Below are 13,841 nucleotides of genomic sequence, written 5' to 3' on the forward strand. Positions count from 1 at the left end.
ACTCACATACATTTTTTTATATTTAAATAACACGCAATGTATTAGCATTTAGGTGGTGGTGATTTTGTTTAATACAATTCTGTAGGAAACGAGGTACCGTTTTTGAGGGGCGAGACGTAGCCCAGTGGTAAACGCTCGCTTGATGTGCGATCGGTTTGGGATCGATCCCCGTCAGTGAGCCCATTGGGCTATTTCTCACTCCAGCTAGTGCACCACGATTGGTACATCAAAGGCCGTGGTATGTGCTATCCTATCTATGGAATGGTGCATATAAAAAATCCCTTGCTGCTAATCGAAAAGAGTAGCCCATGAAGTGGCGACAGTGGGTTTCCTGTCTCAATATCTGTGTGGTTCTTAAACCGTAAATAAAATGTGTTCAGTGCGTCGTTAAATAAAACATTTCCGTTTTTGACTTCCTATAATATATCCATATACTTACCTTTTCTGACACCCAAAAGCCGATGTGTATTGTTGTGCTGGGGTGTCGTTAAACATTCATTCATTTGACTTCCTTGACATGTGGGGCGGGATTTAGCTCAGTCGGTTGAGTGCTCACTTGAGGTGCTTGCGTCGCAGGATCGAATCACCTTGGTGGATCCATTCAACTGATTGGGTTTCTTCTCGTTCCAACCAGTACACCAAAACTGAACAAAGGCCGTGGTATGTGTTTTCCTGTCTGTGGGAAAGTGCATATAAAAGATACCTTGCTACAATAGAAACAATGTAGCGGGTTTCCTCTGATGACTACGAGTCAGAATTACCAAATGTTTGACACCCGATAGCCGATGATTAATTAATCGATGTACTCCAGTGGTGTCGTTAAACAAAAAAAAATGTCCTTGAAATGTGATAACCTTGTGTTAACCGTCTAGTAACCTGAACGACCGTTGTCGACTTATTTCGATGCCTAGTATAAGCACAAAAATAATTTTCAAAAGAAACCAAATCAATCAAACAATTTATGACAAATGTCTTGACATGTGGTATCTCTCTGGTAACCTGAACGACCGTTACCGACTTCTTTCGATGCCTGATATAAGCACAAAATGAATCAAACCAAATCAAACTAATATAGTTATCACATATTTCTTTCAGACTTTACGACCAGTGTAGAACTAACAGCGAGTCCTGCAGCCACCGACCAAATCCCGCTATCAGCTAGCGACCAAACGGCCTTCACGTCTGTTTCGCCTTCTGAGCTCATTCTATCATCAGTTTCTGAAAGCATACCGAGTTCAACGACATACTTGTCATCAGACAGTCATGAAATAAGTGTGCTATCAATTGATCAAAGTCTAACATCGATCGTCCATTCAGGTTCCTCAAGTGCTGAACTAAGTTCGTCAATTTATGTTGAGCCAAGTCACTCCTCTATTATTGTGCAATCAAGTTCCTCATTTGCTGGACCAGTGTCTTCAATATCCACTGAAGCAGTGATAGCCTCATCTGCGACTGATTCAAGTTCGATAGTAATAACTGGACAATCTAGCTCCCTTTCTGCTGCAGCAGTAACAGTAGCAGCTTCTTCTGAAGTAGCAGTGGCATCAACTGAAGTTGCAGCAACATCTGCGGAAATAACTACATCGTCTGTTGCTGACTTAAGTTCGTCCCTTATTGCTGATCAGTCAAGTTTGATATCCTCTGCTGAAGTAGCAGTGACATCATCTGTTGACGTAACAGTGACATTGTCGTTTACTGAGTCAGGTTCACCATTCACTACTGATCAACTGAGTTTAATATCTTCTGCTCATGTAGCTGTGACATCATCTACTGATGTAGCACTAACATCAACATCTATTGCAGTAGCAGGTTCTAGTTCTGTTGAAGTAGCAACCACATCACAGGCTGAGCTATCAACAACTGCAATTGAAGTAGCAGCGACATCATCTATAGTTGTGGTAGTACCAACATCTGTAGCAATGGCAGCAACGTCATCTGTTATTAGCCAGTCAAGTGTATTATCCTCATCTGAAGCAGTAACAACATCTGTTATCGAGTCAAGTTACACATCAGTTACTGGCCAATCAATTTCCACATCCCCTGCAGCATCAGCAGAAGCAGCAGTAACAAGTTCCATAGCTTTAACAACCTCTGTTGACGTAGCCACAACCTCTGTTGACGTAGCCACAACCTCTACTGAAGTAGCAGTAATATCTACTGCAGTAGCAACAACCTCTATTGAAGTAGCAACAACCTATGTTGAAATTGCAGCAACGTCATCTGGCTTTGAGTCAAGTTCGTCTGTATCCTCAAGTGAAGCATTATCATCTACTGAAGTAGTAACCATAACATCTGCTCAGCTAGCAACATCGTCTGCTGAAACGTCATCATCATCATCATTTGCTGAAGTAGTAACATCGTCTGCCGATATAGTAATAGCATCATCTGCTGTTGAGTCAAGTGCATCTTCGGTTGCTGAACAATCAAGTTCAACAAGCTCTGGTGAAGTAGTAGCAACCACATCTATTGATGCAGCATTAACGTCTTCTGTTGAAGTAGTGGCAACGTCGTTTGCTGGCGTAGTGGCAACATCGTCTGTTGAAATAGAAGCAACAACATCTATAGTTGAGTTATCTTCATCTTCTGTAACCGAACAGTCAAGCATAACAACCTCTGCTCAAATATCAGCAACACCATCAGTTCAAGTAGCAGTGACATCATCTGTAGATGTAGGAACAACATCAGTTGAAGAACCAGCAACGAGCTCTATTGACGTACAAGCTACATCAACAGCACCGACATCATCTCCTGAAGTAACAACAAACTTTATCGAAGTAGCATCATCGTCTGAAGTAGCAGCAACGACATCTGTTGAATTAGCAACATTATCGTCTGAAATAGCAACAACAACTGTTCAATTAGCAACATCATCATCTGTAATGGGAACAACGACCTCTGTTCAGTTAGCAACATCATCGTCTGAAGTAGCAACAACATCTGTTGAACTAGCAACATCGTCGTCTGAAGTAGCAGTAACAACCTCTGTTGAATTAGCGACATCGTCGTCTGAAGTAGCAGTAACAACCTCTGTTGAATTAACAACATCATCGTCTGAAGTAGCAGCAACGACATCTGTTGAAATAGCAACATTATCGTCCGAAGTAGCAACAACATCTGTTCAATTAGCAACATCATCGTCTGAAGTAGCAACAACGTCAGTTGAATTGGCAACATCATCGTCTGAAGTAGCAGCAACAACATCTGCTCAATTAGCAACATCATCGTCTGAAGTAGCTGCAACAACCTCAGTTGAAATATCAACTACATCTGCAGCAGTAGCAGTAACAACCTCTGTTGAAGTAGCAACGACATCATCTGCTGAAGCAGTATCATCATCTGCTGAAATAGCAACAACAACCTCTGTTCAATTAGCAACATCATCATCTCAAGTAGCAACAACAACCTCTGTTACAGGAGAAACATCATCTGCTGAAGTTGCAACAACATCCTCTATTGTAGTAGCAACGGCATCATCTGCTGAAGTAGCAGCAACAACCTCTGTTGTAGTAGCGACGACATCATTTGCGGTAGTAGCAGCAACAACCTCTGTTGAAGTAGCGACGACATCATCTGCTGGAGTAGCAGCATCAACCTCTGTTGTAGTAGCGACGACATCATCTGCGGAAGTAGCAGCAACAACCTCTGTTGAAGTAGCGACGACATCATCTGCTGGAGTAGCAGCATCAACCTCTGTTGATGTAGTAGCAACATCATCCGTTACTGAATCAAGTTCATCAACTGTTATTGACCAAACAACTACCACATCCTCTGCAACCATTTCAGACTCACTAGAACCAAGCACAAGCACGTTATTCGTCGTTTCGTCTGCTGTCGCTACGCCCACTATATCTGCTTCTGGTACGACAACTGGAGAGTTGACATCAACGCCAAGCCTTATCTCGTCCTCATTTTACTCTTCTGAAATAGTAACCTCGTCAACTGTCCCTGCCTCTCTTGATGCATCTGGTCTCACGGGCTGTTTCGAAATAAGAACTTCGAATCTGGACGCAAATATACGCGTATTCGACGCTGTAAATTGTGCTGGAGAAGCCGTCTCCTCCTTTGGACAGCAACTCACAAACATCAGCGCCGAAGTCACTATACCTTCCATAGAAGTGTCATCTGCTTCTTCCATCATACCGACTGCCACAGTGAGCAGCGTGGCAACCGTGATCGTGGTAAACAATGCTTCGGGAGAAGCAAACTGCTCCGCTTACAACTATGCTGGGCAGACGGACTCTGCCATTTTGTCAAAACTGACGACGGACGTGCAGAGTATCCTGACCTACTTCTCGTCCATGGGCAGCACTGACGTGAGCCAGGCCTTAACCTGCGCCAACGCCGTCCTCGGAACTCTGGCAAGTCAGTACCAGGCCACGCTAACGACCTTCCAGAACATGTCGTCATCAGTGGACTCGACGCTCAAGACGTTGGCAGAGGACATAATAGCAGCCATACAAGCAGGTAAGAGAAATTACATTAGTTTTGTTTTTCAATCGTTTTTTCCCCTTTTCTTTGACGAATTTGGTAACTTCTTTTTTATATGTATATATATATATATATATATATATATATATATATATATATATATATATATATATATATATATATATATATATATATATATATATATATATATATATATATATATATCACGAGTATAATATGCATGTAAATAACACAGATAGAACACTAAATAGACACTCGTGCAACACTGCTTTGGTGGAGAGTTACAACAATATTCATTATTAACAGAGTCGCACATCATTACCCTCCATCTTATGTATAATATATTTGTATAGCTGTCGGCAACAGCACGCAACATCTCCACGCACTTAAAGCTGCCGTCACTGTTTTGCCGTGGCTGCAATATCCTATCTAGACCACACGAATCGTGCGTTTGCAGCTCAGACCTTGCAGTCTATGGGATGTTTTCAATGTGAGCGAAAACTGACGCAAAAACAAACGCATGTGGAAACGCTGCTGTTAAAAATCACAGAAGCTTTTTTTTCTTTTCTTTTTTTAATGATGCGCGCAATTTCCGCGTTCCGTGCTAGCTCGCATTAAAAACCGTGTAAATAAAAAACGGTCCTAAGAAAGGATTTAATTAAATTCTTTCCACCCTTCCTCTCACTTTTGCATCACGCACGCAGGCACAGTTTGCAGTTATTAATCCCTGAAACAATTCCGATGTAAACTTTAGTAGACCGTTTTTCGTAGTCATTACACCATCCGATATAAAATTATCTATAATTATTTATTATTAATTTAATTTAATTTCTTTCTTTCCTTCTTTCTAGTTTTATTTACTCTTCATAATTATATGTATCATATTCTCAGTAACAGTCAGCTACAACTTCATTTATAATCTGATATTTCCGAAACAAATATTATTCTGCGTCTGTTTCCTTCACCATTTTAATTATTTCGCTTTATTCCTTGGTCGTTTTACTTTTGTTAATTGTCCTTTGTCCTAGGAAAGTTAAATTAAGGCATTTTGACCGAAACGTACTATAACAATAAAACAACTTGCATATTTAATTAAATAACGATCGAAATACCGACACTTTCGCTATTTATAATTTAGCAGACACAAACATTGTTTTAGCCTTTAAAGGGGCAGACTCTGGTTTTTTAAACACTACAGCATAGTTTTCACTATTAGAGCCGTTTATGATCACTGAAGTCAAACATTACTTATATTTTATTCTTTAGATCATCCATTTCCGTAGAACCAAAGTGTTTCTGGTCATCCTGGTGTTTGTAGTTCATATTTGTAAAAACTCACGTGCGTTTGAGAAGTAGCAGTTTATTGATTCAAGTTCTAGTCTATTTTTAAGGAAATTTTCTGTTTTAACGTCACATATTCTTCTTTCACTTTATCCAAATGAGTTACGTGTTTGTAAATTAACTAAACTTAGTGTCCATATTTTTACCGGTTAAAACTAGGTTCTGCGCATTTAATAACGAACGCCACCTAGTGGTTGCGCATAATAAACACACATGAGTGTATATTAAAAAGACCATCCAGAGTCAGTAGCCATATTATCAAGTCGTAGGCTACGAGTTGCTAGAAATTCGCGCATGCGCAATTTGAATGTGAAATAGGGCTATTCAGTTATTACGTAACCCAAGTACGAGAGTTATTACTAACATCTGTACATTTCTCTGTGTTGCTACAGGAAACCTCTGATCGTTAAACTAGCTGGATTCCCAACCAAATCTAATAGCCATGTACCTGCTTAATATACTGTTTATTGTTATGTCATGTTGTATTTGCCCATTGGTTTCATAGTTTAAATACAGCTCACCAGTTTCTTCCACATTTTGTGTTGAAACCTGTTTTGTTCTTATGTGCCGTAAGGCATACCGAATAAACTAGATTAAATTGCTTAACAGCGAACACTAATTCACCGTTATTCAACTATACACATAATATTTAATTCATAACTTCTACTACATTAAATGTTTTCAGTAATAATAATGATGGAAATTGAAAGGGGAAAAAAACGCACAAAAACAATCATATTAGTGTCTTTAAAATATTCGATATTTACATAACTATATAGCATTCTAAACCGATTACATTAATTACCTATAAAATCTAAGACGTTAATATTGCTTCGAACGTATGCGCTGCTTAATGCGCCATAAATATGGGCTCAATTTAACTAATAATAATTATTTGGTGCTCATGTACTTGAAATCCTAACACCGTGGTAGGACAAGAAAATATCAATAGATTTAGCTTACAGAAAGTGATGCGACATTAATGTGATTAATATAACATGACACTTGAGTATATCTGTCGCACGTAAAGTCGCATTGTAAAATAAAATCCTAAGTGATTGTATATAATTTGATTAATGAATAAATTAATGTTTATTGAATTATCCAAGCGTGACCGAGTATCGCAAACCGAAAGAGTTTGCAATTATTGCAACATTCATTGTATGTCCAAATAATAAATAATTTTTTAACAATGAAAGTCACATTTTGAATAATTTATTGTTTAGAATATCAGTTTCTATATACAATATACTCATGTCACCTTAGTCTGCGCGGCACAAAAGTCTGCGCACGTTAATTACGTTACATTACGTCTTGAAACAAATGTTGGGGTATGTTTGTAAACAAACAAACAACATTAATTTAATTCATAAAACCGTTCTTAAAACAACACATCTTGATTGTGAATATATGTATAAAACTGGTAGATAACAATTTGATTGGAAAAAAACCCTGAATTAATGCACTAAAAGTACTTTTGTCAGCCTCGATCAATGTATTTTTGTATCACCAGTCAACACGTGTCTGTCAACGCTGCAATGATCAACCTTGTATATCAACTTACACAAGTTTACACAGAAGCTTCAATGCATACCGTATTGTAATTTATGAATCCGTAAATAAAATGAATGATTTATTTTATCTGTTAACGTGAACATCCAAGCATACTTTGAATTTCCCTCTGAGTGGCACAATGCAAAATGGCTGCACACAGATGTTGATTCTGCACTTACAGCATGGCCTATTTTAGTTATAGTCTGTTTCAAAATTATCATTCATTGTCCTATATGTCTAACGAACACTATTTGTGCTCATTTACAGTTAACAACAGACAACGTTTGTTGAATAATGATCAAATTTTTTATATTGTCATTTTGTGTTGTCCAAACTAAGGAGCATGGAACACCATTTATATTTATCTCATTTGCATAATCTAAATGTTTCTGAAACAGACTATAACAGGAAGTGTTTATTATTTAGAACTTTCAAAAAGTCGGATTCATTATTTGTTTGCTATTTCTGTAAACATCAGCGACAGAAGTGGTTGTTTTAATGTTTGCTGCGCAGACGTATGTTCCGTCATGCAGGCCAGTAAATACGGGGGGGGGGGGGGGGGGCTCACTAAAAATGCGCTCATTACTTGAGTTTAAAAACATTAAAATTAAAATAACTTTCAGTAGTAACACGTTTATTGTTCCATTGTACTGTGGCGGTGAAACAAATATTTTTAAAGAAAGATTTAAACTTAAAAATATAACACAAATGCTTAGGTGTGCCACCAGTGTAAATCGAATGTGTTTCTGGTCGTCCTTATGCTTGTAGTAACTCAAACTTTATTTTACTTCTTAATATACGTTTGTTTTCGTACGTACGAAATTAATCGTTGGCTTAAGCAAAATACAGTTTTGGCTACTACCAACACGAAGATAACACAAAACATATTGTATATATACAGATACTAGCATTTTAAACACACATTTTATTTTATTTAAAAGGACAAACCCAAGTTTTTAAATACTAAGGCATATGTTTCACCTAGACCGTAATTTCAACCCGTAAAAATGGACACTAAGTTTGTTTAATTTATAAACCTGTAACAAAGTTGGATACAACAGAGTGAACCAAGAGTCTGTGGCGTTGAAATACCCTTAAAACTAGACTAAAACGCGACTCCATAACCGTTACTAATCAGACGCATGTGCCTTTTTAAAAATATGAAAAATGCATTTTGTGGTATTAGAAACACCAGGATGACCAGAAAAACTTCTCTTTTAGGGAAATGGATAATCTAAACAATAAAATATAAGTAATGTTTCCTTTCAGTGATCATAAACGGCTCTAATAGTGCAAAACAAAATATGCCTTAGTGTTTAAAAACTAGGGTCTGTTTTTAAAATATAATTTTATTCACTGGCAGATCCAGGGGGGTCATAGTGGTTCCGTTTGAAGTGCCCCTTTTAATGACTTCCATCCACAATATATACTATTAAATTGACCTGAAAGCGTGTCTTTGTGTACTTTTATTTCAAAATTACCCGGGGAGCATCACTCCCCAACCCTCTTACGATATCTCTCTTTGGAAGGTCGGCTCATTTGCCTTTGACCAACTTAAATTGCCATTTTTAGATTTTTATGATCCTCACTTAAAAAAATGCTGTATCCTCCCCTGATTTTAGTTGTCAAAAATACTATGTTAGTCGAAAACATGTTACAATGGATGAAAACTGGGGCCAATCTCTTTAAACATAGTTACTAGTAAATTAATGGAAATGACGGTGGCACATATCAACATAAAACATTATGTGGTTATATACCAACAGGCGTCGGAATTTAGCTCAGTCGGTTGAGTGCTTGCCTAGGGTGCTTGTGTCGCTGGATCGAATCACCTCAGTGGATCCATTCAGCTGATTGGTTTTTGTTCTCGTTCCAGCCAGTGCACCACGACTGGTCAAATGCCGTGATATGTGTTTTCCTGTCTGTGGGAAAGTGCATATAAAAGATCCCTTGCTACATTAGGATTTCCTCTGATGACTACGAGTCAGAATTACCATATGTTTGACATCCAACAGCTGATGATTAATAAATCAATGTGTTCTAGTGGTGTCTTTAAACAAAACAAACTTCTTCTTTTTCATATATACAGGTACGGAATAAGTAATGTAGGATTGAACGTGTGTAACACGCTTGTCTGTGACACTATATATGAAGAGGGGCGGGACGTAGCCCAGTGGAAAAGCGTTCGCTTGATGAGCGGTCGGTCCGGGATCGATCCCCGTCGGTGGGCCCACTGGGCTACTTCTCATTCCAGCCAGTGCACCATGACTGGTATTTCAATGGCAGCAGTATGTACTACCTTGTCTGTGGGATGGTGCATATAAAAGATCCCTTGCAACTAATCGAAAAGAGTAGCCCATGAAGTGGCGATAGCGGGTTTCCTCTCTCAGTATCTGTGTGGTCCTTAAACATATGTCTCACGCCATATAACCGTAAATAAAATGTGTTGAGTGCGTCGTCAAATAAAACATTTCTTTCTTTCTTTCTATATATGAATATTGTTGGCTGTAGTCACATTTTACTATTAGTCTTGGTGTTATCCCTTATTTTTGTTCCATCAGTATATTATCAGTTACTACTTGGGAGAAAATCTATTGGGGCCACAGAGTGGGGTCGATCCCACAATCCGCGCAGCTCAGGCGATCGCTCTGCCATTAAGCTATGCCTATATCCCACCTCTTTAGTCTGGCTCAGGTGAAATTTGAAGAATATTTTTATTTAACTATTTAGAAAAATATCTCAGTCATTAATGTTTGTCTTATATACATGTGTATACATATCGGTGCTCGAGAAAGTGTTCGACCCATCGGGTAGTTCGACCTAACCATTCCGTGAACATCGTGTAAGTTTAACTCGGGACTTCGTTTTTGGTTCGAGCGTTGCGGTGTATTCGACCCTTCCGAGTTCCACCCAGCGATATTCTACTGTATATATTAAATAATTGAATGGATGGGTTTTTTTCAATTTACAATCTGCCTTTACGGTGACGTATCTTAAAGGGACATTCTTGAGTTTGCTGCATTGTAAAATATTTCCAACTGATGAAATATTTCTACGATTAAACTTACATATTAAATATATTTTCTTGTTTAGAATATCAGTGTCTGTATATTCAATGTGTTTCTGGTCGTCTTCATATTTGTAAGAAGCCCAAACTGGATTTTATCTTCAAATAATTTCGTACGTACGAAAATAAATAATTTAGGAAATAAAATGAAATTTAATCTAGTACAAATATTAGAACGATCAGAAACACATTTAATGTGCAGCCATTAATATTATATGCAGAAAAATATATTTGATATGTAATTACAATCGTTAAAAAGTCTCTGTTAGTCGATAATATCTTTAAAATTGCATCAAATGCCACGAGTCTGTTTGCGCATGTTTAAACAGTTTTATTATCTCATAAATCTTTAAACAAATAATGGGCAATCCCAAAGGTAAGCGATCAATTATTTCCTTACTTGTTTAGTTGCAATTTTCAACCTTCCCGTTGACCATAATGGCGGAAATTAAACATTACTTTTTAATGGAAACATGTTTGTTCCTTGACAACATTGATGACATTTAAAAGAAAACATTCCAACACAGGTATTAAAGCTGTTGTTACGAGTAGCTAGTCATACAATTACAATAGCACAAGACTAAAAATAATTTGTGCTTAGCTACACCACTAGAGCACATTCATTTATTCGTCATCAGCTATTGGATGTCAAACGTTTGGTAATTTTGACATATAGTCGTAGAGGGGAAACCCACTACAATTTTCCATCAACCTACCTACCTACATGCACCTGTTTGACTGTCTTTCTGTCTGTCACTTTTTCTCCCTGTCTATCAATGTGTCAATGTGTCTGTCTGGCTGTCTTCCTGTCTATATAACTATATGTCTGTCTGCATATCTAACTATATCTACAGGTCTATCTAACTGTCTGTCATTCTGTCTGTATATCTATCTGTCTCTCTATCTAACTGTCTGCATGTCTGTCTATCTAACTATTATAACTGCCTGTCTGTCTGTCTGTCTGTCTGTTTCTGTGTCTATTTTGTATTTCTGTCTATATGTCAAACTATCTGTCTAACTAGTATGACTACATGATGACGATGGCCATTGATGAGGATGATCATCATCATCATGTAATGAATATAGAAGAATCTATTATCGTGCATCTTATACAATTATCCAGCCAGTGTACCACGACTGGTATATCAAAGGCCGTGGTACGTGCTATCCTGTCTTTGGGATGGTGTATATAAAATATCCCTTGCTGCATTAAGAACAATGTAGCGGGTTTCCTCTGATGACTACTTGTCTGAATTACCCAATGTTTGACATCCAATAGCCGATGATTAATTCATCAATGTGCTCCAGAGGTGTCGTCAAACAAAACAAAACAAAACCTCAACTTCTTATACAATTATTTAAATTTGTCTTCTTTAGCGTCTGGTTGTTCTGGGACCATCGACTGCGCAGGAGACTGCGACGGATCAGCCATTCTTCACGCCACGTGCACCGTTTGTCATGGCGGGAATGCAAACTACACGCAGACATCAGATTTCATCGACTGCAATAGTAAGAAAACTAATGTTAAAATGTTATTATGATTATTGTATTGACTGAATTATTATGATTATATTTGTAGTCGAGTGATCTCTATTCCTTCATGATAGTAGTACTTCTTGGTGTTTCATCTTTGTTTGCTAATAATAATTATGTACGTGTGTAAGCTATATAGAAAATTGTGACACATGTATTATTATCTTCGTTAATTTTTGTTTTTAAATATAATGGGTCCTTGTCTTCAGTTTCTGCCATTTCTGAGAGTATATGTCTTTACGGACTTTTGACGTTATTATCACCATATGGCGGGACGTAGCCCAGTGGTAAAGCAGTCGTTCCAGCCGGTGCACCACAACTGGTATATCAAAGGTTGTGGTGTGTGCTATCCAGTCTGTGGTATGGTGCATATAAAAGATCCCTTGCTACTAATGAAAAAATATGTAGCGGGTTTCCTCTTTAAGACTATACATCAAAATTACCAAATGTTTGACATTCAATAGCCGATGATTAATAAATCAATGTGCTCTATTGGTGTCGTTAAAGAAAACAAACTTTTAATTAACAAAAGATAACGTTTGTTTAAGACGACTTAACGTTATAACAAAGTGATTGCTTTGAGACGAGTTAACGTTATAAAAAATTTTGTTAACATAACATCATTTGCTTTCAGACGAGTTGACATTATGACGAGTTAACATAACATTTCGTTTTCTTTAAGACGAGTTAATATAACATTTCGTTTCCTTTAAAGCAAGTTAACATAACATTGTGTTTATTTTAAGACGAGTTAGCGTTATAACATATGTAATGTTTGCTTACAGACGAGTTAACGTTATAGCATAATGTTAGCGTTATAACATATGTAATGTTTGCTTTCAGACGACTTAACGTTATAATATAATGTTTGCTTTCAGACGAGTTAGCGTTATAACATATGTAATGTTTGCTTTCAGACGAGTTAACGTTATAACATAATGTTTGCTTTCAGACGAGTTAGCGTTATAACATATGTAATGTTTGCTTTCAGGCGAGTTAACGTTATAACATTATGTGTGCTTTCAGACGAGTTAACGTTATAACATAATGTTAGCGTTATAACATATGTAATGTTTGCTTTCAGACGAGTTAACGTTATAACATAATGTTTGCTTTCAGACGAGTTAGCGTTATAAGATATGTAATGTTTACTTTCAGGCGAGTTAACGTTATAACATAATGTTTGCTTTCAGACGAGTTAACGTTATAACATAATGTTTGCTTTCAGACGAGTTAACGTTATAACATATGCAATGTTTGTTTTCAGACGAGTTAGCGTTATAACATATGTAATATTTGCTTTCAGACGAGTTAACGTTATAACATAATGTTTGCTTTCAGACGAGTTAACGTTATAACATAATGTTTGCTTTCAGACGATTGTTTCGGAAATGCCACCACTAATGTTTGTGGTGAATGCTACGGCGGCAAAACTGGTCGCATATCCACTTACGGCATCGACAGCTGCGACGGTCAGTGCATTAATAAGCCAGGCTACTCGAGCAACATCGACTGCAACAACGACTGCAATGGAACAGCTAGAATCGACTCGTGCTCCGGACAGTGCGTTGGTAAGATGTTACTGTAATGGGTTTTTATGATTACCATAATAATGCTGAAAACCTTATTCTTTATAATGGTAATAATGACGATGATCATAATGACAATGATAATAATGACGTCGATGATGATGGTGGTGGTGGTAGTGGTAATGATGATGGTGATTATGATGGTGATGATGATGACGACGACGCTGACGACAACGACGATGATGATGATGACGATGATGATAATGGTGATGACAAAAACAACGACGACAATCGTGGAATAGACGTCAGCACCATTGTATATACTTGGACTGTCTAAGAGATATTTGGGAGTTATTAGCTGTATCAGA

General features: G+C 37.5%; 1 protein-coding gene across 1 annotated transcript in view; it reads left to right on the top strand.

The window, feature by feature from the left end:
• LOC121381729 (pneumococcal serine-rich repeat protein-like) overlaps positions 1-13,841 on the top strand; it is an 83,101-nt gene that overhangs the window by 6,566 nt on the left and 62,694 nt on the right. Inside the window, exons 3-5 of the mRNA XM_041511076.1 lie at positions 1,096-4,464; positions 11,789-11,920; positions 13,321-13,515. Coding sequence (XP_041367010.1) covers positions 1,096-4,464; positions 11,789-11,920; positions 13,321-13,515 — 3,696 coding nt within the window. The remainder of the gene's footprint in view (positions 1-1,095; positions 4,465-11,788; positions 11,921-13,320; positions 13,516-13,841) is intronic.

This window comes from Gigantopelta aegis, chromosome 9, assembly GCF_016097555.1.
Source record: "Gigantopelta aegis isolate Gae_Host chromosome 9, Gae_host_genome, whole genome shotgun sequence".
Taxonomy (NCBI): domain Eukaryota; kingdom Metazoa; phylum Mollusca; class Gastropoda; order Neomphalida; family Peltospiridae; genus Gigantopelta; species Gigantopelta aegis.